General features: G+C 41.7%; 1 protein-coding gene across 1 annotated transcript in view; it reads right to left on the bottom strand.

The window, feature by feature from the left end:
• LOC144077830 (BCL11 transcription factor A-like) overlaps positions 1–26,121 on the bottom strand; it is a 41,790-nt gene that overhangs the window by 13,601 nt on the left and 2,068 nt on the right. Inside the window, exon 2 of the mRNA XM_077605849.1 lies at positions 24,608–24,994. Within this exon, the coding sequence (XP_077461975.1) occupies positions 24,608–24,994 (387 nt within the window). The remainder of the gene's footprint in view (positions 1–24,607; positions 24,995–26,121) is intronic.

Genomic DNA, 26,121 nt, shown 5'->3' on the forward strand with positions numbered 1-26,121 from the left:
ATAGCATCAGGGGGGTGGAAACAGAAGTGGGAGGAAAGCAAGCAGCCGAAGATGATAAGGCCCCCAGGGCATGGCATTCGACACTGTCAAAACTCTTTTGTCTCTGGCTATTGTATGAGGAGTGCACGTTATGAGCCCCCATACTATTTGCCGGTACACGATTCAGCTTCACCGGGGCATCGCTAGCTCTGTATTTGACCTCCCAGCTTTATCGCGCTTCTGTCTTCACAGAAATGCGGCAAAATGGACAGAGCAATAAAAGCATCCCATTCTAAGAAACAATGACAAGCTCAAGTGAGCATGTTACATCTTGCTACATACAGTAAGACTACACTGGTCAAGTTCTTTACCTCTGGAAAATTTGAAAGCAATGACAATGAATCTTGCAAAAGGTATATAAAACAGTAAAAGTTAACACCAAATACAGTATTGTTCCTTATTTCATATGAATCACAACAGTTCTACCCTACCGGAAGCTACAATCACACTGACAAACGAAAAATTAATGAATGTTCATTGAATACCTCCCTAACAGTGCTAATCCATTATGAGCATTATCATTCTTTTAAAGGTAAAATGTTTGACATAGGCGACCGAGTGGTTAGTGCGTTGGCTGCACAGTTCTGGGATCGAAGGTTCGATCCCAGGGGAGTCCCTAATGTCTGGAGTTTGCATGTTTTCCCGGGCTTATGTGGGTTTTCTCTGGGTATTCCGGTTTCCTCTCATATCCCAAATGCATGGTAGGCTGGTTGAACACTCTAAATTGGCCCTAGTTATGAAAGTGTGTGTGAGTGTTTGCTTGTCTCCTTGTGCCCCTAAGAGCTAATGTACCAATTCAGGGTGTCCCCTGCCTGGTGCCCAAAGTTGGCTGGGATAGGCTCCGGCACCCCACACAACCCTTGGGAGGATAAGCTGTACAGCAAATGAATGAATGAATGCAGTACTACTACAGATAATCAGCACAATCATACGAGGTACAATGGCAAGTTAAATTCAGTCTGCTGCAAGAACCGCCAAAACATTGGAAATCTCTGATAGAAGCAACAACTTTATAGATTCAGAAAAAACATTTGTGTTGTAATTTACAATATTTTGAAGAATTAAAGTATAACCATCGAAAGTTTACCCCTGACTACAGCATAAGTCAAGTCAAAATTGACTTGAGATAATGCACTTACATTACAATATTTACTGAAAAATAAGATCAGTGCGGAAAGATTGTGAAACACAGGGCATTGTTCCTAGGTAGGATGCTAGAATGTAAATGATGTGAAAATGGATAAATTACATATGAAACCGTGCCTCTCTAACTTTGTCACACAATGTACCATTTACAAAATAGTTAGTCTCCAAGCCCACCGAGGATGTCCAAAGATACAACAACATATTAAGCATCTACACAGAATACAAAGGTGTTTATCAAAGTAGGCAATGTCATTTATTGTCACCCACAGTATAATTCTGCATGATTTTAATTTTACTACCATATTTAACTATACAGGAAAATAAATAAAATGTACTTAAATAATGATTATTTTAAAGTGCAATGCACATAAGCGGTGGTGGATGGGTGATTACCACGTCCGCATCAGAGTTCTGAGATTGAGGGTTCAATCCCTGGTTCTGACCTTCCAGTGTGGAGTTTGCAAGTTTTCCCTGGGCCTGTGTGGGTATTGTCCGGGTACTCTGATTTCCTTCCACATCCCAAAAGCATGCATAGCAGGCTGGTTGAACACTCTAAATTGCGTAAGCGTGAATGGTTGTCCTTGTGATTGGCTGGCACTTAATTCAGGGTGTGCCCCGCTTGCTGCCCATAGTTGGTTGGGATAGGCTCCAGCACCCTCCACGACTCTTGTGAGGATAAACGTTCCTAGAAAATATATGCATTGCACATCCCAGTTAGACCAGTTTAGGGGTAGTTTGCCTTTCGCCTGGAGTCAGCTGGTACAGGCTCCAGCAACCTTCAACTCTGGCCAGGATAAGTGATGTTGAAAATAAATGAATGTACATCCCAATTCAGTGATACATGTAGTTATAAATACATATATGAAATAATCAGTTCTTAAATATTAAATGGAAATGTCATGTACTTGTTTCTTATTTCTGGATTATGTGGCATAACACTAGTTTGAGAGTCACTGATACAAATTAAACCAGATTAGTAAAGAAAAAAAATTGATTGGCAGTGGGATGCTTCTACTTGTAAATTAATGTTACCAAGGTAAAATCACCAAATATCCACATTATTTTTTACTGTTGTCCTGAGACACATTTTAAAGTCATAGTTAACGCACCAATGAACATGCTGTAGAACACGACGATCTACATGACATGCATGGGCTATCATTAAGACATAAACCAACAAGAGCTGTTTTAACATGTGGTTCTTTTTCAGCCTGTCCTACTACCGCAGGGTGAGAGGACCAGGGCATGTGAGCATGGGCCAACCATAGCAGCTCATTATGCAGAGCAGCCTTAAGGCATTGTGGTAGGACATGGAAGTTTAAAACAAGAGGAGTAGTGTGTTGTCGTGTCCCGTGGCCCAGAGCTGTGGACAGGGGCTCTAACACACGTCCCATCTGTTGTGTGTTAGTGTCTGTGTGTGACAGGACACACAGTGGTTTAGTGGTAAAAGACAATATAGCCTGAATCTTATGATCAAATGGCAAACCAGCATCAAACAATACAGTAGGTCCAAATGAATTTTCATTTCAAGTGTGAAGTCAAGAAACAGCATGTCTCTATTTGTGCAATGACCAAAACTGGATTATTGTTGAGACAGAGCCTCTAAACAGTTGAGTCTTTGCAATTATTTTGAAATGGCATTTGACAAACCCATAACAAGGTCATAAAGAGATCTAAATGGCCTAACCATCTTCCATCCCACTCTCAACCAGTCACTTCCCTTTTATTAAATAATGAGGAGAAAACATTGTTGTGCCACTTCCTAACCCAGTTACATTCCAAATCCTGATTAAAATTGCAAAATGGCCTCCTGTTCAGCTCCTTGAAGACATTCTGTTGAATGAAGCAAGGGACTTGGCTGAACAAGGTTGTTATCACATAACCAAAGTCAAAAAAGTGGTGATAACGGGAAACTCAGTAAGACTGATACAATATTGGATCTGTATATTTTATTTAGAACTGTCCATATGAAATTGTAATGGAATAATCTGTACAATGTTCTCTTAGAAAAAGAGTAAGCCTGTCATTACCATCAAGCAACTATTACCACGTATAACAGCCCAAGAGATGGATGGGCTATATTTTTGGCAATGCCAGGCCACACTCCACACAATGCTTCAACATTTAAACTTACCATACCTGATTCATTCCCACTAATTGAAGACATGTGACATGATTTGCCAATATGGCAATGCACTAGAAACATGTAGGTGGACAACAGACCCTATACTTAGCGAGAGTAGCTTTCTAGCAGTCCTTAGAAGCACATTTAAAATAGGATTGCATTATGGTGGACACTGTATCTACATTGCATTCACACCATTGGCACTGTTAAAAATACAGCATGTGGACGCTTCCCTTCATCCACGCTAGAGCTCAATTCCCGCTGGTGGTGGTATGATTGGGAGTGCGGACGGTCGTTTGTCTCTCTGTGTGCCCTGCGACTGACTGGCCATCGATCTAGGGTGTAGTCTCCCTTTCACCCGAAGGCAGCTGGGTTAGGCTCTAGCGACCCCCGCAACCCTTTTGAGGTTGGGCGGTATGGAAAATGAATGAATGAATTGCACCAAGGTATGAGTGTGAGCATGAATGGTTGTTTGTCTCCTTGTGCCCTGCAATTGGTTGGCTACCAATTCAGTGTGTCCCCCGCCTCTCGCCCGAAGTCAGCTGGGATAGGCTCCAGCACCCCTGCGATCCGTGAGGATAAAACGGTTCAGAAAATGAGATGAGGCGAGAGAAGTAGCAAGCATGATATTAATTATGTATCCAACCTGCAAGTTCTTTTGTACCCAGCTGTAGATCATAAATCTGACTTTTAACAAGGATATGAGCCCCAATATCTCAAACAAGGCTGGAATACTACCTGTACATGCTTGCCAAGAACCCGTCTTTGGCCTCCTATAGCTCTTGATGTTTATATGGGGGTATAGCATCCTACCCAAGGGGGAAGAGGGGGCCCAGGAGAGCAGCGAAGAGTGGCAAAGTGTGTGTGAGTGTGTGTGTGTGTGTGGGGGGGGGGGGGGGGGGGGGGAGGGGGTGCTATTTATATTGGGTCATCAGGTTTAAGCAAACAAACGTATGTGGCGTTGGCGTAGGAGTGTGTGTGTGTGTGTGTGTGTGTGTTTGTGTGTGTGTGTGTGTGTGTGTGTGTGTGTGTGTGTGTGTGTGTGGCATGCATATCCAGTGCACAACAGAACCACAAAGAAGGGAAAATAGTGAAGAACACACATTTTTATCAGACGACCCGCTAGCAAACAGGTAGAAACATTTCCTGTAGGTTGGTCACAATCATGGCTTCATTAGCGATATATTCATTTTGCATAGAACGGGTGAGATAGAATTGTTTCAATCATGGAAAGAGTAAATGAATAGGATATGTGCAAAAGCTTTTGTGCTTCTAGTGACAGAAGAATTTATTCACAGCCAGCTGCAAGAGAGGACACACGCATGTGTAGATGAATTGGCTTGCTAGCTTGCTCTTGGCTGGATGTCTGTCCAACTAGAATCCATTTTTTCTGCACAGAGAGGGTCAATGAACTCAGACATTCCTCAACAGGCACTGACACGTCACAGTACATACAGTAAATGCACCCAATGGGTAAAATTGACACCTATATTTGCACTGCAGTAATGCTTGTACAAGAAGTCATCTGAACAATAAGGTAAGACTGGAGTTTAAGATATAGCTTCATCCTTTTAAAGGCTAAGATCTAATGTACCCTTCTTAGAAAAAGCCTTGTACAAATTTGGATAAATGGCTAGTCAGGGGATGGGTATGGTCCTAGTGTCTCAAACTGCACTCCGTTGCAACAAGACCTGAGATTTATGGGCCAGATGTTTATGCCATTGCTTCTATGATGTGCCATAAAACCTAATTTACAGTCGGAAATGTCTGGTTCTCAATGTAAGTCTTGTGTGCATGAAACTGCAACCAATTATAACATTGTTGCCAGCCGATGAAAACATTGCCAGAATAGTAGTGTCTTAAAATACAAATCCCTACAGAATAATACAATTTGGAATAGTGGAATAGTAAAATAGCATATTGGCAAATTGACTTTTTTTTTTACTTTATATTTGTTCGGACAGGACAACAGCAGTAGGAAAAAAAGTGAAGAAAAAACTTCATGTGACGCAAGTGCATTCGCATTTTTCGCAGAATAGACCTGAGTGAGTAAGTGATTCTGTGCCGTGATAGGAGATAATCTCGAGTGGCCATGATGGGAACTGAGAATATTTCAAGAAGTTCTGATTGAAAATAAATAGAAATATGAGCATAATAAATAGCTTTTTTTAGACTGATTTGATTTGTAAAATTTTGAATGTTCTGTGTTACATCAGAATTTGAATGTGAATCTTACTGCTTATAATTGTATAACAATTCATAATCAAAATAATTTTGTTTCAAACAGTGACTGCAGCATAAACATTTTTATGATGGCTCCAGGCAAAATATTCCAAATATAAATGATCTTAATGGGACAAACAGATACAAGTCAGCCAACATCACACAATGGATTGTTTCATACTTTGAGAAATTGTAAAGCTTTTTAACATTAGTAATTTACCCAAGTTGTGATAATGTCTGAATTTACTCGTGAGTTGACTCGGCACTCTGGTTTGGTCCCACATTCCAAAGACATGCATGGTAGGCTGATTGGACACTCTAATGGGTGTCCCCCGCCTCTGACCCGGAGTCAGCTGGGCATACCCCGCGACCCTAATGAGGATAAAACGGTTCAGAAAATGAATGAAAGAATGAATGGGTTGACTTGGCCATTACATGGAAATTTACTCTTTCGCGACCTAGTCAAATATCTGGAACTTTCTCAGGTAACTGACGTAAGTACCACTACATTTCCCTCTAGTCTGAATGTGGCCACCCCAGTAAAGTACACTTCTCTATTCCAAAAGTCACGACCTGGGTATATTGCAGATCACATTACACAGTAAAGTTGCGGTATTTTATTAAATATTTCTTCAAAACTGAACACCAGCGAAATGTCATTTTATTTATTTATTATGGATCAATATCAGTCACTTTTGTACACCTCTACCTTTTCTCTCTCCATTCTCCAATGACAGATTTGACAGCAATGTAACTACATCTCTTCTAAAGTGAACTCAGGTTCTTGAGATCCACTCTGTCACTTTGAAAGAAGCTGACAACCCCTGAATGGCACAAGGGCCACCGATATGTCTACCCCAGTCAGTGGGCAGCTTGAATTGCATGCTGAGAAATTTACTGAGTAGTGCAAGGTCACACTCGGAAGATACTATATGCTCCTTCTATACATGTCAAAGCTGAGACTGTGGAGGAACACAGAAAAGTAGGAAAGTGCCAGGACAAATTTTAAAGCTGACCCAAAACGTATCATCTTTTACCTTTGACACTGCTGGGGCATTCATTTTCTGAACCGCTTATCCTCACAAGGGTCAGTGGGGTGCTGGAGCCTATCCAAGCTAACTACAGGCACCAGGCGTAGCACGCCCTGAATCAGTGGCCAGCCAATCGCAAGGCACAAGGAGACGAACAACCATTCACACTCACACTAATATGTAGGGGCTATTTAGAGTATTTAACCAGCCTACCCTGCACGTGTTTGGGATGTGGGAGGAAACTGGAGTACCCAGAGAGAAACCAAGGCAACTCTGGGGAGAACAAGCAAACTCCACACAGTGAGGACTGACCTGGAATCGAACTCTCGACCCCAGAATTGTGAGGCTGAAATGCTAACCACTCGTCCGCCGGGTCGCCGAGGCAATCCATATATAAAAATAAACGTTTTGCCTCAGAACATATGGCCTTTATTATTGTCACCAGTTTTCATCAGCACGATGTTTTGGAAAGGAATTCAAATTTGAAGATAAATGAATGTTAGAGGGTGTCAAGAATGGCATTTAAAAAGGCAAAACAAAAGAGTACTGGACAGCTTTACATTGCAGCAGCCTATTGTAGATTACATTAGCGGCAGCTGCTCCCTTTGTGTGCTTTTATGGCCTGGCCCCAAGAAAAAGCTGCTAAAATGTCCTCTAATCGGCTGAAGAAACTCAAGTGTCTGCCAGGCATTCAAACAAGGGTGCCTAAAAGCACAATAAGGCAAAATAACGCTAATATCCCTCGGCGTGGCCAAACAGGCAGACATTTTGTGTAACGAGAGAGGGCTTGTCTGTGCTGCCCATGCATGGGAAAGTGTCCAAGGCAAGTCCCTAATAAACAAAGTCTCACTTATTTCCTTCTTTTACCCCCTTTATTATCTCCACCTTCTGTTCATCTTTCCAAATCATTAGATTATGTTAATCATCAAAACAACCAAGACTGAACCAATTTCATTTACTATGCTATTGAAGATAACACCAAATAATGACACATCTGCTACTGTTTATTTATTAACGTGAAAACATTTTATGTCAGAAATTAATATCAAATAATGTCATGTACATGTGGTAATTTAATACTAACTTACAACATGTGTGTTGCGGGCTTTGTTTGATAGGTATTTGAGTTCTCATCTCATTTTCTTAATCGCTTTATTCTCATCAGAGTAGCAGGGGGTGCTGGAGCCAATCCCAGCTGTCTCCGGGCCAGGGGCGGGGGACACCCTGAATCGGTGGCCAGTCGATCGCAGGGCACAAGGAGACGGACAACCATACACATTCACACCCATACCTAGGGGCAATTTAGAGTGCCTAATCAGCCAACCTTTTGGAATGTGGGAGGAAACCCGAGTACCCGTGGGAAACCCACACAGGGGAGAACATGCAAACTCCCCACAGATGGACATGCCCTGGATTTGAACCCAGGACCCCAGAGCTGTGACGCACTAACCACTTGTTCCACCGGGCCGCCCAGGTATTTGAGTTTGACAAATCAAAATCAGTTGGGCTTGTGATTGGACTTACTTCTTTACTAATCTTATTAATAAATTTTTATTGAGTATTTTAGCAGCCTGATGGTTGAGTGATTAGTGTTTAGGCTTCACAGTTTTGGGATCGATGGTTTAATCCCAGATGGGTCCTCCTTGTGTGCTGTTGTGTAGGTTTCCTCCAGTTACTACAGTTTAATCCCAATTCCAAAACATGGATGGCTCGGTATGAGTGTGAGCATGAATGGTTATCAGTCTATGCGTTGGGATTGGTTGGTCACCAATTGAGCCTTGTGAAGAAAGGTGTTTCAGAAATTGAATGAATATTTTATTAAATCAACACTTGATTTATTATGAGCACAAAGTATTGTCTGAAAAAGTTCTACCATGGCAATTTGTTATTGATCCAATTACATTTTTATACCCAATATCAATTCTGGTTTCTGGCTATACGGTGGTGGTTGTATTATGCTCTGGGGCTGTTTGCTGCCAATGGAACTAGTGCTTTACAGAGAGTAAATGGGATAAGGAAGGAGGATTACCTTCAAATTCTTCAAGATAACCTAAAGTCATCAGCCCAAAGATTGGGTCTTGGACGCAGTTATGTGTTCCAACAGGACAATGACCCCAAACACACATCAAAAGTTGTAATGGAATGGCTAAATCAGGCTACAATTTTCGAATGGCCTTCCCAAATTCCTGACTTAAACCCCATTGAGAACTTGTGGACAATGCTGAAGAAACAAGTCCATGTCAGAAAGCCATCAAATTTAACTGAACTGCACCAATTCTGTCAAGAGGAGTGGTCAAAGATTTAACCAGAAGCTTGCCAGAAGCTTGTGGATGGCTACCAAAAGCACCTAATTGAAGTGAAAACGGCCAAGGGACATGTTACCAAATATTAGCGCTGCAGTATGTATATTTTTGACCCAGCAGATTTGATCACTTTTTTCTGTTCACCCATAATAAAGTCATAAAAGAACCAAACTTCATGAATGTTTTTGTGACAAAGAAGTATCTGTTCCAATCACTCTATCAGAGAAAAATCTGAGTTGTAGAAATAACTGGAAACTCAAGAGAGCCATGACATTATGTTCTTCACAAGTGTATGGATTTAATAAAATGAAATGGAGTTGTAAAGAAAAATATACAGCAGATACAGATATTCCTTCACCAAAATGACTACTCAATATCCTGACATTAAATGCTGAGATGCCTTCAAGTAAATATGAATGCAATTTTGCTGCCTCTGCTAACCTGACACTGAGTGTGAGTTATGTCAGCAGTGGTAACAGACGGAAAGCAGCAGCACAGGCGGCGATTAGGGGAAGCTTCCTTCCTGGGCTTTATATTCACAAAGAGACCACATACATTTTATTCAGATAAAAAGTGGGGGTAGGAGGAGATGAGGACATTTTGCCTTCTAATGCCACTGCGGCAGTTCAATGAAAGAGGAAGGAAGATGAGCAAGAAATGCATGGGGATGCATGGGATTGCAGAACTGTGGACCAAAGGAGTAGAAGAGTCCACAGGATTTAGCAGCGGTAGCAGGAGAAACTGACGTTCAGACATTTTTCTTGCATCTCAGCTCATTGGTTGGCGTAGCTCTAGTTGTACCATTGCACATTGCAAAAGTCATGTCGGAAGATAATGGCCAAACAGAAACAAGCGTTCTGGCGTGGAATGTAATCTCCCAGTGTCCACTTCACAGTACATATTTTTGAGCTCCCCTAGAAAACTACTGGTGGAGGTCTGATTAGGATTTTTCATACTTAACATACTTTGACTTCCCACACTAAAGCAAATAACATACGTGTCAACCTCGGCCAATTGCTCCTCTTATTAATCATTGCAATTCCCCTTATTAAGCGATAAAAAAACGGACAAATGCAAGGCGGCACATAGACTAAAAAAGAGACTAAAAGAGACTAAAAGACTAAAATTTTCTCCAACATGGACGGGGTCGCCAATCAGTATGCACTAAATTCAAGGACTGGACTGTCTGGGCACATTGCTTGCTGACGCACTATATTTCTATAGTGAAAAGGCGGAGGGGTGAAAGGAGAATGGCCGTGCGCAGATCATGCTTAAAGCATGACAATAATACCAGTCGATGATTACGTTTTCGTCTGCTACCAATGACCGAGACGACCCGGATTAGAGCCGAAATGGGAAAACGAGGTTTTACAAAAAACATACTTTAAAAAATCCCGTACAAAAGTTGTTATGCGGCATACACTATTTAAAATGATCAAAAACGTCTAAAATGACAGGTATGAAATAAATGTCTTTAATCATTACCATCAGTGCGCCCATACCACGTTGCTTTTAAATGGGATGTTAAGGGTGACCAGTGGTTGGTGCCAATGGAGTTGGGGCTGATCAAACCCACAGTGGCACAAACTGCCCTCTTTCAAATGTATCTTTGCAAAAAAACCTTTAAAGGTGCAATCAGTGGGTTACAGTCAGGTGCTTCTTGTTTCAGCAGAAACCTCACTGATTAAGGTGTTTGTCTTGGATCGGTTGGTTGAGGACCGGTTTGCAGACCCCTGGGCTAGTACATTGAAAATTATAAACTGCCCCAAGCGTCGCACGATTGTCGATGCCTGGGCCAAAGTGCCGGCGAGTACTGTAGTTTGAGCTTTCATCAAAGCTGGAATCTCTATTACAAAAACTCCACGGCGACAACTCTGACCCTGGCAATGAGATGTAACCCAGCATTGTTGGCGAACTCGCCCACTTGGCTAAACTCTTTATGTCCGATAAAGAAGTTCAGGACATTGACAGATTTGTAGATGTTTGAATACTTTGAATTATACTTTGCGAGTACACGTTACGTCAATAAAATAAAATCAAACTCAGTTTTGCTCCCGGTGCCCTTTTAAAACATACACTAGTATACATGGTAACGTGTGTGTCATGCTAGCACAAACATTGCAGAACATCCTTTGAAACAAAGTGCCTTTTCTATTGAAAAAAAAAATATGGCGGCCTTTCATGCCCTGCGTCCTATAGGTGTGAAAATACGGTATACAGTAATCCCTCACCATTTCGCGGTTCAACGTTCGAGGCTTCACTATATCACCAATTTTTTTCAGGGGAATTTTTTTTAAAGTTCATAAAATGTGACAATCCACGCTGAAACTTGCAAGCGGAAGCAACTCCCCTGTCTTCCGCTTGCTACTAGGACTGAGCACTGAAGAAAACAAAATATTTTTTTTTAAGTTCATAAAAATGAAAATCCACACAGAAACTCATAAGCCAATCTTGCTACTAGGACTCAGCAAGATTTTTTTTTTTAACAGGGGTGACCCTACTTCGTGGTTTTTCGATTACCGCAGCCTTGCCTGGTCCACATTACCCGCGATATTCGAGGCATTGCTGTATAATGAAATGTTAAAATGAATCATAGCATAATATGAACAAAACAACATTTTGGTCAAAATTAACTGGTGTCCTGGATAATGTTCACTTGTAAGCAGAAATTAGTCAGATGCACTTTGATATAAAATTCTATCACCGAGGATAAGCCAGATGTGGGCCAATGTGTTGTGTTGATGCGAGATGCTCGTATGTCAGCTAGCGAGACACCGGAGCACTTGGGGAGACACGATGAAAGAGTGAGCTCTCGTGCCACCTGACGGGATGCCGAGGCAGTCGGACACATCAAGCGAGAGACAGGTTTTCCTGAAATTTTGCTCATTTTCTCTCCTGTTGATGCTCATATCTTGAAAGTAAAAAAGTTGAGGTGTTCGTATCATGAGGGTCCACTATAGTGTAATTCTACTAATTTAAGAAAACATTCAAAGATGCAATGTAGGGAGGGCTTCAAAGAGTGCTAGTGAAGACATTACAAATCATTGGTGGGAGAAAGACGGGCAAGGGCAAATTAACCTTTTTAATTGAAGAACTGTCGCTTTCTTTGGACCATGCAGCTGAATCCAAAGTGCTGACAGATGATGAGAAGGGGATGGCAGGCTTATTACAGGCAATCTGGGCTTGCAACTTGGCAGACCATAGCACTACCAGAGCCTGGGGAGAACAGGGCATGTACTGCATGAATACCACTGCCTGCCAGACTGCTTATTGGCAGAGAAAGGTTTGCCTCAATAAAGATATAACTGAAGCATCATCATGACACTATGACCTATGGCAGGGGTGGCGAACACGCGTCTCCCGACCAAAACGAATGTGGCTCTTTGCTTCTTATCATATATTTGCCTCGTTTCATGTTTCTCTTATTTTTATTCTCTCTTAAAACACACTTAAATTCATCAGGGCCCATTAAAAACAAATAAGAAGTAAGGGGAATAAAGTGTTATGATGAATAATATGATTTTATTTGTGTGTTTTTGTGTGTGTCTGTCAGTTTAGGCAGGTTACTGCATGGTTTGGCTCTTTATTCTGACAGTTTAATTTTTTTGCTTTTTGTGTCTAACTTGTTCGCCTATGGATTAAAGTGATGTCATACAAGAGTTTAGTTTCATTAAAAATGAGGTTCTTCGGTTTTAAGAAGGAAGGGAACCAGTATAACAGACCAAAAGAGAAGTGTTAGTAAGACGTTTGCAGGAAACTTATATTTATGAAGATTCATTAAATATCCCAAATATGTATGTAGTATTCATCAAAGAGCGAGAAATTAGACATACTAGAGGATAGCTTCATTTTTGATGTTTCTGAAAGCGTGAGCCATGTTTATGTCTGTGGATACAAGAAAAACAAACATCAAGGTCAGAGTAGTTGGTGTCTGTCCAACAGATAGCCTCTTCTTAACTCCGCCTGTTTCTACTTTTATATTCAGGGGAATTACAGTCTATAGATGTGGGTTTAAGGCTTTTATTTTCAACCATAACCCTCTAAGAAGACTTTTTACCACTCATCTAAAAGATTCTTCCCAGTAAAAATGAATGACCAAATTACTGTGAATAACTACATATTGATTCAGGAAAAACGTTAATAACGCAGCCCAACGCTGAATATATATACAATAACCATTTTGTATAATCACACTTTCCCATCGCCCCCATTTCTTTTCAAAATATCCAGCAGGCATAATCCTGACGTGAGAATCACTCTTTTTATGATGGCCCCATTAGTTGGATATATATGAGCACAAAGACAAACAATTTCCATTGCCTACTATCGCTCAACAAACAAACTCAGTTTCTTGACTGTCTCTTAGTCTAGCTCTCTATTTTCACCATTTTCTACCCTTTTCCCTTTCTTTGTTCCTCTGTCTTGCATTATGTATCCTAATGCATTTGGAACAAGGCACAAACAACACAGCGAAACACACTGGGTTGCTCTTACTCACGATATGCAAACCAATCTGTAAGTACAACCAAGTCCTAAACTACTCTCTCTCTCTCTCTCTCTCTCTCTCTCTCTCTCTCTCTCTCTCTCTCTCTCTCTCTCTCTCTTTTTCTGTGTATCAGTATTTCACTTTTCCACACATTCTCAGTTGGAAACTTCTTCCTCCCGCTCTATCTTTGTAGCTGTCCCTGTCTAGAAACACACGCTCTCACACACACCAGACACATGGCCGAAGAGAGCAGACTACCATCTGGGAGTGGTGGCCGGCTTTGTCTGGGAGAAGCTGGAGAGGGGTCTAAAAGTGCCAACACAACCCCCCATCAATACACACACATAAACTATACATGCTGGCCTTACGACATCCCCCATCACCCACTCTATCCAACTGCGTTAAGTGTGAGAGCACTTCTCATACAATCTGCACATATACATATGCAAATTTACAGGCGGGCATTCTAAAAATGAAAAGAAAACAGCCTAGCACACAGAAGCAAGAAATGTAGTTGGATTCGGTCGAGCATTTTGGAGAGCACAGGTTTTTGAGAGGTAGAGCAAGAACTGTAAGGCTGCAAGAAAAAGAGCGAACAAGAGTGGCATAAAAGGGAGAACCTTGACAAAATCATGTGAGCGTATGTGAATACATGCAAATGAGATTGCATGCACTTCCATGGGAACACATAAACACATGCGCACAGACACGCAAACATACATTATCAATGTTTGCCCTCCAGCATGCATGTGCGGAATTCATAAAAGCTCCGTCCATTCGTCAACAGTGGCTTTTGACACCCACTAACAGCCTTTGGACTCGCAATCCTCTGAAAGCAGGAGGTGCTCGCATGCTACGAACACGACAATGCTCCCTTGAGCATCTGATTCGATTTAGATACACACGGCAGGTAAACATCTTGACACACAATTAGACTGTCGTGAGATAAGAGTTAACATTTTCAGGTTGACCCCTTTAATATTTTTTTCTTTTTTTTCAAATGCTCCAATCTTTTGATAGTCATTGCATGTAAACAAATATGACAACAAATTTCAATCCCTCTGGGAATGTTGAATAACGGACTGAGGAATGTTGTCCTTGATCTGAAAAGACAAGAAAAAAAACCCTCCTCATTTAGCCATTCTCACCAATGTCAGATGCATTCAATGGACGTTACTATACTGACTGTAACATTATTTTTAAAATCACTGCTTTTGGTTCATTTTTTGCAGTGTTTAACACCGGTTAAAAAAAAGCATATTATTAAAATGATCTTTTATTGGGCTCTCTTAAAGATGTAAATGTAACGATGATTATAGCATATGGATTTAATTAATCACTCAGTGTACATAACAGCGAAGTAATCGCACATACTAAAAGATTGAGCTTCAATACTGACATAAATTAAACTTTGACCAACCAAACCAACTGGTTTACGACTTCTTGAATTCTAATGGACGCTCATGATGTGTAAAGTCTTAGTAATATGACATCTGAAGGTCAAGTTTGTCCTAAGAGTGAGATGAAAGCATTTGAAGTGGATGGTAAACAGCTCACACTCGAAACTCAAGGGACACATCCGAGTTGTAATTAGGAGTGGAACTACATCTATATTGTATGGCATGCACAAACAGAGACATGAATAGGCAAACAAGGAATCGGGGAAGAAACTGTAAATAAAACATTACCTTACAATTAAATATTCCCTCAATAAGGATTCTCTATTATGATTCCTAACCCCTTCACACAGGTTTTATTTCTGTGTTTGCTGCAATGGTTTCAGTACAAGATAGTAAATGTGGTTTTGTTGCCCTGTCAAGAGGCGCACATCACCAACAAGTAAACACTTTTCCCCTAATGCCCTGTTTTTGATTGTCTTGTCCTCTCACTTTTCCTCACTCTCCCTGACTTCTGTCATCTTCAATTCTGCATTGTCCTGCACCCTCAGATTGTTGGTAGTGTGTTTCCATTTCCCCTAATTCTGAGAGTAAGAACAGAACAAAATGACAAGTGCAGGATATAGGGAGAACTGCCAGGTGACCAGCAGACCTGTCTGTCTGCCTGCTTTCGAGCTAGCAGTCCAACTAGTCTGAACTGGTCCTGACATAGGTAAACCAGAGAATGTGTCCTTTTACGCCTCTGGAAAAAAAAAGAAATCTGGTGGCATTCCAGCCGCAGTCAGCAGGTACCAGGAAAGTGTGCATCGATGTGTATGTGAACAAGTGAATTTGTGCATGCCTGTCTCCCAAGACCTTTGAGGCCTGGACCATTGCCAAGTTCATCTGTTAATGGACAGCTACGAGGAGAGATGCCCCCTCCCCCCTTTCTATCCACCAACAGCCATGCCTGCACACGACCCCCCTTAACCTTCCCAACCCCCAACTAGGCCTGCCCAGATACAGACCCTAACTCACCCTCCTTCTCCCCTCCTTTTCTCTCTCTTCCCCTGAAAGCTATATCATTCCCTTTCTCCTCCTGCTCACTGCCCCGACCCCCACCACCACCCCCAATACTCTCTGCGTCTCCTATTCAAGATAAACACAGTGCTTCAAGTTCAGGGGACACCCTGGGACCCTTTAACAAAGCCATCTATCTTGCTGTCTTCATGAAATGCCTTAAAACAGGCTCTGCTTCCTTCCTCTCATACTGTGTGAACATACAGTAGGCACTTGCAGATGGGCATGGAAGAGCCACCCAGACTTATTCCTACAATTCCTTTTGCTAGGCTTTAAAAATATGGCCCCTGACACTCTTTTTTTTCTGGTCGAGAAAAGACATAACTTAACCTTGTGCATCCTCAAAGCTGTTAAAACAAGAATAAAATGAGACGGAGACACACCATACTGCAAAAACTGTATATACACCTGGCTTTTTCTCTCCACACCTAAAAAAAAAAAAGAGTGCTGAATACTTTTCGATTCTCCTTTAAGTCCAACTGTGGGGCGATTAACCAAACTGTCAGTGGTTTAATAGTCTGGGAATAAGAGACTGACTGAAGACCTGAGAGAACCGGGGAGATACAGAGATTATGGGGGCCATCTACATGGAGAGATGCCGACCACGTCAACAGATTACAGATTTGCCTGCATTTCATGCCATGCAGTAGGGGCAGTACAGTTTTACAACATGACAGCAAACACACACTTTCTCCACGACATCCTCCTCAGCTCAGGTTTGTCGGTGCAGACAACCGACATTGATTTTCAATACTCCTAACAGAGAATTTTTGTTTGGAAGGACAGAAATTGAGAATTATTAGTACTTGAATACAAAACTTCCACTTAACCTGCATTGGGAGCCACGTTAATCTAACTGCACAAATAAACATTAGGGACACTCAAATTGTTATTTGTGCACGAGTTGTAAATACAGCGCTACCTTTGTCTTGCTTGGCACTAAGAGTGTTAGTGTAAGTGCATAAAATGAGGATTAAAGAAAAGTAATATGCAGAAATGTGTTTTCTTTATCACTATAGGCCTACCTTGCAATCGTATAAAACACAATCACAATTAAAATGAAGGGTTTTCTGTTTGTGTTTACGAGGCTCCTGATAGAACCACTAAAGACTGTAGTACTGTAGCCATTTCTTGTTGTTTTTTATTCATTCAGTCATTCACCATTATCCCAGGAGCAACTATTCTACTACCCGCCATTGGCTTTCATAAGTGGACATTTTATCTAAAAGGCAGTTGAAAGAAGCTGTGGAAATTTAGAAACAGCAACAGTGGAAGTCATGCGAGGTGGCAACCACAAAATGACTGCAGCGTGCTTCCACTTTAATGTTTGTTGTATTTTTCGCATGTGTTAAGAGTAGCTTATTAAATAATATGCAAAACAATGCATATAAATGTTGGACAATATGAGAAGGCCAGCCGACGTAGACAACAACTGCGCATGCCCAAAATGATGTGCGATGTGTGTTGATTTCATCACAGCAAAACAGTTCCAGTTCATAAAAGCTCTCACAATCAAATCATCCCACTTTGGTGCCCACAATAGAAAGCTTGTGTCTTTGCGTTACGGATCTACTGTCGCCGCGAAAGCTCAAGGACAATCCGCAGCACAATTGTTGCGTATTGCTGTCGCAGCTTTTTCTTTGTGTATTCCCCTACGACAAAAAACAGAATCAGTCATGAGTTTATTGATAAATGCAGCTTTATTTGTTTACATGTTCACTGTGTGAATTGGTTTTGAAGCCATAGGTTCACTGTCAAATACTGGGCAAGGAATGAAGGTAATCAATGACTAGAAACAATGTTACAAGAAATACTTAATCAATAGTGCATTGAAAAAGTTTTGATCATATGATATATGATTGCAGGCTAATTCATTCCAGCTCTACACCTCTTATCTTGTACAGGGATGTAGTAGGATGCAGTCTATAGGCAGGGAGACGTCCCCAAAGTAACTTTTACTTTACACGGACTGAAAACTCGGAGGAAAAAGAAGTGCCTAAGAGAAAAGTTGATCCAATATAGAGGTTGTATTTGTTTACGTTTATTGTATTGATCATTCCGTTGATATCAAATGGCATTGTTGTATGGCACCAGCCTATTGGCACATACATCCATTCTCAAGATTGGTGCAACCAATGTGCAAGCATAGACGAGATTATTAAAACGAATTGAATGAATGAAGATTTAAGGGCAATCTGGCACGGAATTATAATGTATTACCCCCATAATTGTGTCACTACAGAGAAGTAAACATGTAACTTACAGCCTTTTCCTTTTTCCTACCTCTGGTCACGTGTACAGGGAACAGATGACTGCAAGGTTTGGGGGTGTATTTTAGTTGAAGAAAAGGTGGAGCTTTCTTCTCCATAGCTTAACAACTGTGACAAGAGCTGCCAAATCAACTCTTGACATTATAAAGTTGACTTTGGGCACTAAAGTGGGTCTTCCAGTCACGCCATGGACACACATTTTCCTTTCTTCCTGCTCTGCTCCCTCTCTTTTTCCCCCTTTCTGCTTGTCCTCAAGTCTCCCTCTGACACTCAGTCAGGCTGCATCCCCCCAAAAGCCCAGCAGCTGCTGTCCGCTCCATCCAGCTAGAGAGAGGGACCAGCCAGCCGGTTTTAGAGCGTTAAATTATCCATTAGATGTTATCAAGTTGTAGCAGGGCCGTGCTAGGAGGCATCAATCTTTCATAAGTCCCAGGCACGCCGAGCATTGGGATACACCACCAGAACTTCCTAACTACTCCGAGCATACCAGCAACCTCGCTTAACTCACCCGCTTGCACGCAAATTTGAGCATGTACATGCATTCAAATGGGAAACCACGAACACAATCAACAATTACATATGCAGACATAAACTAAGGCAGGTACACGTTCTTGCACTCAGGTCCTGCGGAAACCAGCAGGATTAACCTCATTTAGGGTACTTTCAGGCAAACAATTCTTGTCTCGTGTCTCTCATAAGTCAGCAATGTTTACTGCCTAAAAGAAAACTTGTATTTTGAGCAATGCTTGAAAATATGTTCCTCTTAAGCATGCCTGTTTCTTTACTGCTAAGTAGCTAACTCATGGACAAACTAGTTTGTCCCCTATGTAGTCCCCTTTTTGTTCTTTTCAACTCCTCTCAGCCGCTTGTCACGGCCTGGCAGGCTGGTAGGGCAGACATGTTCAGAATGCACTCCACTAATGGCCTAATCAAAAATGCAAAACAATTGGCAATTACCGCACAGGGCCCTAATGGTCATTAGAATTTACAACAAGGTAATGAACTGAGAGTCAGCTCAGACCATGCATATTCATAAAGCAATCAGGCCTTTGAAGATTAAAGAAGCGCTTCAAATTTAAATGAGGGCACCAGCATGTTATCAGTGAGATTCAGCCTGCAAGTGCAAAGTGTGCTTGGGACAGGAGTGTGCATATTAGGTTTGCATGTAAAGTGTGTGTTTTGGTGCAATAACGGTTCAGTATCATCGTTTTGTAGGAAATGTAGCATATTTTTCAGTTTCTTAGCGTGATTGTGTGTGATTGCATACGTGTTCTGTGTGGTGGAAAAAGACTTCTCATGAATTAATGCAGGGCCGGTGATCATCAATTAAAATATTTAAATTAAATTTTATAATGTACTGCTTACTTGAGCCATCATAATGCAATGAGCTTTGGAAGGCAACCTCCCCAGAGGAAAACCACTCCTATTAGTATACCGTACTTTCACCGGCAGACTGTTTGCGCGTGCTTGCCGAGATGCTTTCGCACTCCCATTTGGAGAGAGGACTGTGAGTTTTCACAAGCGTAAGGTCAAGACACAAGGGGCCCTGAATGTCTCATATCTATATGTGATAAGAGTGGTAAGACACAGCTGTATGCACAACCGCTCATTCAAATGCAATCACATAGTTACAGTATATACTGTATTATCACGTAAAAACTTACACACAGTTGGACAGGCCCAGCCCAGCAAAGTAAAGAAGATAGTGCAAGAAGAAAGACTTAAAAGATAGTGACCAGAATCAGTGGATTCACATTAACTCAACAGCGTCATCACTGTAAATTTAAAAAAAAAGGCCCCAACAATTATAAGGCCAATTGGGAGGAAGTGAAAGCAAAAAGTGCCACAGGCCAGGCTGAAGCTACATTACAAAGACAAAAAGACATGCTGAGGTAAAGTAGAATATGATACCAATGAGAAAATTCATAATCTTTCTCTTTCTTCATCGTTAGTGCAAATGATCACAGCAATGATAGAAGAGTACATTATATTCAGTATGAAATTCCCCTTTCAAAGTTGGTTCCTGTCCTAACTAAAAAAATGTCTCCATTTCCTTCTTTGCTCACATCTGCCACTTCCGGAGGTACAGCTGTATGAAAGTCACTTTTTTGTCTTCTGTTTCTGTTACGTCTAAAAATAAAGTAATTAACCTGCAGGTGGTGAAGTTGGCGGCTGGTGTGACAGGCCTCTGACGCTGTCAGATGACCCTCGACCTTCAGATGTGACTCTCTGCCATGCTATTGACAGGACAGAGACAGGACACTCTTTTTCTTAGACATTTTCATCCTTTGTGACATGTCAATGGATAAATAAGGCTGTGTCTGTTGTACACTTTTTTTTGACACTTGGTTGACAAGATGGATTGATAGCAATCGGCCACAGAGCTAGTGAGCTGCTGAGTGTAACTTAGAAGATGCAGACATGCTAATAATGTTTCCCAGTTTGGATTTGAGTTAAGTTAAGGATGAGCAGGAAAGATTTTGCAAAGAAAAAAAGGTAAGGAATAACAATGGGAATGGGGGATTTCAAATAAGGAACATATTTTTCTGACACAGCCTAGGCCACAACATATTTATTACTGACAAAACACAGGTTCATACACAGTGGTTTACCTCATGCGTGCGTGTGCGTGCATGAAGACCTGAGAATAAAAGAGAGTACAGTTTTTTGTGTACATAAAACAGGTGTGTTGCAGCATATTTGTATGAGAATGACTGTATGTGTGTTGTCTTTTTTGTGTGCTTGTGTACAGGTGCATACTTCAACTAGTCTCCACCTGAATGGCCTGAGGCTGTGGTACCAAGGTTGTTAGAAGACAAACAGAGATACAGGAAGCCCAATTCGACAGCCCTAAGGACAGTGTGCACGCACTCACGCACACACTTTGTACCATACCTACTCATAAGCACACTCTCCCCATTGCCTGCAACACACACACCTGCCACTGCTTCTTAAGACCCTAAAACATCCCTTTGACATCCGCACCTTCCCTCCCTACCCCCCTCCCACCACATAACCATTTAGACCCATCATGTCCCTCAGGAGTAGTGATCTGTGCCAAGTCTGGGCTGGCACAGTCCATAGAGGGGTATCCTCAGGCAAGGCTTGCCAAGTCAAAGACCCTTTCATGTTTAGCCTGCACGCCCAGGGTAGTAAAAGCTTTAACAAACATCCCTCACACACATGCTCACAAAGCTATAAACAGTTTAAGTGCTCAAAACCGCACCTGTACACAAACCTGCACTTGTAATGTATGCAAAAGTTTCAAGATGTTAACATACACTCCAGTTCTTGCATTCAGCCAAAGCCGCTAAAACTTGATGCAACACCAACATTTGTGAGCGCAGAGAACTTGGCCTTGCTTAGGCAAATTAATCTGGAATTACAACTGTTGTGTAGCAGGAGTCCTATGCATTTTTGCAGTTTGTTTTTAGTTCATTTCAATGGGAAACGTTCATTCGAGTTACGAGAATATCGACATACGAGCTCAGTCCCGTAACAAATTAAGCTCGTATGTAGAGGTACCACTGTATTTCCATTATGAATGAAACAATCGCAAAATATTGTATGAATACGTAAGAAAAACAAGGAATAAATATTTATTGTAAGGAAATTCCTGGAATACAGAGCTTGCTGAATTTGAAAATACTAGATATTTCATCCTGCCAATTTGAATTTATCCAAAATTGCACACGCTTGTCTCATTATTTCCTTATTTTTTCCCCAAAATAAAGTACTTTAAATACAACCCCCCAACCCCCACCACTGTACCCCATGTAATTACCACCCCCTCCTTCCCCACATTCGCCAAGAATTTTGGCTTTCTCGATGCCCCTGCTGTTTACCTTTATTAAAAATTGTTGGAGCTGACAGCTAAAAATAGCTCCAATTTTATCAGCGCATAGTGCAACTGTAGGATGCAATTACCATCAGTTTATGCAGACAATGGTGTGTGTATGCTGAAAATATTAGATGATGTTCAGTAATTATAATAGCATGCATCTGGGCCTATTCAGTATCAATTAAACTGATCACCGAAACAAAGCACCATATGTGAACTCGTGGAGCGACCCGTATGCGCACACGCTCGCACATCGGCCACAGGAAAAAGATGTCACCATCAAGGAGTCTTTCCATCCCCCAACACACACACACACACGTAGCAAATATTACTCACCCCCACGTCTCCCTGACAGGATCCCAGTGAGGATATGTGTAAGGTGGTGAAGGACATGGAGGGAGTGGGGGGTCGGGTGGTTTGGAAGTAAGTGGCAAGGTGCCAATTCAGTGCCTGCTAAATACCTTTGTTTGCACAACATAGGGACACTGAATAGGCAAGATGCTGCAGAAAGACATTTGAAGCTACCAGGAGCAATAAGCAATAATGTTTGGCTCCATAGAGGAAAAAGAGAGGGGCAAGGTGGCTGCCGTAATTAACTCAGTATTGATTCAAAGTCAAGGTTTCAATTGAGCAAGAGTAGAGGAAGGAGGCGGAAGTGTGAGGTGGGCGTTCGATTTTGCTACTGTGGCCCTGTTAACCCACAGGTAAGGAGACAAAAGATGCTAATGTTGGGACGTAAAAATATCTTTTACTCAAACCTCCTAAAATAGAATTAGTAAAAAAAGAAATTTAATACAGAATATATGGAATGCTATAATGCACGCAAATGTGCTGTTGTGCTTTGTAAATCTGTTAAAAACAGGACACAATCATGATAAAAATCCAATTTGGATTCCTATAATGAAAAAAATGTAAACAAACATACACCTTCCTTACTGTACCACTTTAATCTAAAATGTATAAAGTGAGAGAGGGTTAGTTTCCATGTTTTGTGTGAGAAACGGTCATCTGCTCTCTTTCTGGGCCATCCATAATCTGGAGACAAGCTACGTTGTCGCTATGCATATCTTAAATTGTTTATCATGCAAATGATGGCACGCAGGCTGCTCTGCCCTCTTCTAACGGCCCAGGGCTCCAGACTGCAGACCATGGCCCCAGCTGCAGCCATGAGACATCCCAGACAGCCTCAGCTGTCCCATTGAAGTACAGCTTTAGCTCCAGTTCTGGCTCTTCCAGGCATTATCGTCACCCCACAACCTTCAGGTTCAGTCATCATCTTCACTGGGAAATCAGTTTGCTGCAAGATGCTCACTAAGCATATGCATGAAGTAGAATGCAATCTAGTGGAATTCCCCATTACATAGGGAGAGGATTCATTGAAACACCACGTGTCTGTGTGTCAGCCTCTAGATGAGCAGGGTGAGAGAACACGGCAGCGACCATATGTGGTCAGGGGTGGTGCACTGGCACTGCCAGTCTGTATCCATCAATCTTGGAGAATGTGCTACAAAGATGGGAGACGTGGTGTTTGCTGCATGCGACTGATACAGGGCCTGTATATACGTTTTGAGTTCTTACTCAAAATATTTCTTCTGTTAAAATGGCATTTTATCCAGCAAATGCAACCTTGACCCAAATAAATAATCAACTCAGGCGGTCTCTTACACAGCATCCAGATATATGAGGGCTATAAATATATCTCTGCCCAGAATGCGAGCTCCTGACCCTAAGACATCATGTGAATTATGTGGCATGGGGATCGAAATAAGCAAAGAAAAGCATATTTGAGCAGCTGACAAGGCCAAGAGGCAAGTGAGCTTCGTAAGTGTGTGTGCACGCACACACACAAAGGGCAGATGTTTTGCAAATGCCACACTAATGAACAGTGGTCACTCTATAGGAAAAGGACTAACTAGCTAACAACTGCAATCATCCTTGCCATCTGCAGAGCAGCACTCCTAAATAAGACAGTAGCAGCATACGTTGGTGAGAGCACATTTCGCTTGAATTGCCTCCAAATTAAACTATCCTAGCCTAGTCAATCGGGCCAAACTGGCACAAGGTATTAAGTAAATTATTACACATCAGAATAAGCTTTGCTGGTCCAAATCACAGCCCACCATGTAAAACCAGTCATAAGAGACTCATGCTTGTTATCACAACAGGCCCATTTAGTCCCAGTGGATTGCCAATAAACCAAACCAGCACAGTGTTAACAAGCTCTTAATTACTCAAATCATGGGATAAGCAGATCATTACAGGCTGTGTTTCTACTAAAATGCATTTTCTTGGAAAATCTGGATTTTAATAGCAATTATATTTGTAAATTTCTTACAGTAGTGATCTTTTCCAAGCACATGTTTGAAGAAGTATGAGACCAGACAGTGGAATTAAGATGGGGGGAGAGCAATGCATTTTTCACCACCACATGAGGATACGGGATTTATGCACATCTGTGATCCATTTTTTCTTTAGATAATCTATGTCTTTGTCCGACTGTTTTTTTTTTCACTGCAAACATTTCCGTTCCTTGCGATAATTGTCGGGATCATTGGTCTATAGGTTTGTTCGGGGCTCATGTAAACGGCGTTCAAAGGCCTTAAATGCAACAGCAGATACTTTAAATACCACCCAAACTCCACTCCCACACTCCTTGCTTAACTCTTACATGACAGTGGTGTGTTTACCTGTGATATTCTCCTGCTTGGGGATTATTCCTTGTAAGGATGTCGATAAACAATCCTCGTCCTGCGGCGACACCTGAACGGCCACCTCAACGGGATTGCGTACCCTGCGTGGGTGGTGGTTCCTTGAGTGCGTGGATGACGTGGAGAGGGGTGATGAGAGAGGCGGAGACGGCGGCCTGTCTAGGGGTTTGTCTATACAGAGACCCCCGTGGCACTGTCTCCGTTTATGTTCGATGAACAGCAGGATGTCAGCTAAGGGGAAGCGGGACTGGCACTGGCCACAGGTCAGCAGGTCCTGATCCCCTTTTAGGGGCTCACCCTGAGCAACGCCCAGCCTGGGGGACTCCTGGCAGTCTTCTTCTGGTATAACGCCTGATAGTGGCTCAGCTGAAGAGGGGGACAAATGAATAGAATTTTAGCTGCAGTCTAAATAGACATAAAAGCTAGAGACAGACAGACAAGCAGAAAGAGAAAGAAACAGAGAAAGAAAAAAGGAGAGACAAATGGAAAGAGAAAGGGTGAGAGCAAGGGACAGAGAAAGAGAGAGAGAGAGAAAGAGAGCGAGAAAGGGAGAGAAAGAGAGACAGAGAGAGAGAGAGAAAGAGAGAAAAAGAGAAAAAGAGAGAGAGAAAAAGAAAAAGAGAGAAAGAAAGAGAGAAAGAGAGGGGACAGAGAGAGAAAGAGAGAAAAAGAGAGAGAGACAAAGAGAGAAGAAAGAGAGAAAGACAAAGAGAAAAAGAGAGAAAGAGAGAGAGAAAAAGAAAAAGAGAGAAAGAAAGACAGAAAGAGAGGGGACAGAGAGAGAAAAAGAGACAGAGAAAGTGAGAGAAAGAAAAAGAGAGAGAAAGAAAGAAACTCAAACGTTCAAAACTTTGATATCGACTGTGGCTCTGGTGCGGCAGCCAGGCAGATAATGACAAGTTGCTTGACCCTCTTTATTGTGCTGCCAATCTCACTTTTTAATGAACCTAACACCTCTGAGAATCAAAAAATAGATTCTAATTTGAGTTCAAGATGATTGGACCCCATTTTGTTGAAAGTGCTAGGATCTTGTGAACCATGGTTAGACATGAAGGGGTTGGATGTGGAGTAGGTCCCTGAAGTACCAACAGAAAGAGAATTCATCTAGCCACATGGTAAATGACATTGGAAGTTCCAACTGGGATGTTGAGATAAGATGTGATGAATTCTCGCTGCCGGTTCAAGCTTTAATTCCATGTCGGGTCAGACGAGAAGGTAATGGGGGACTATGCAAGATAGGCCAAGCTACCTGTATGTTCGACTACATTAAAGATGAAAGATTTTTTTTCCTTGAAGCTTATCTTAACCAGATTACACCATGGACATTGCCGGAGTATGTGAGCCTGGGTGAAGGAGAAAGATTTCAGGACCGAAAAAATCTCATTTTTGATACCAATCAAAAGAGGTGTGAGTGAATAACTTTGAAAACACAACTGACTACAGGGTTTGTATATTAAAGTGGATGTGTGGAGTGGCTTGTTTAACGATTACAG

This window comes from Stigmatopora argus, chromosome 7, assembly GCF_051989625.1.
Source record: "Stigmatopora argus isolate UIUO_Sarg chromosome 7, RoL_Sarg_1.0, whole genome shotgun sequence".
NCBI classification, from domain to species: Eukaryota; Metazoa; Chordata; class Actinopteri; order Syngnathiformes; family Syngnathidae; genus Stigmatopora; species Stigmatopora argus.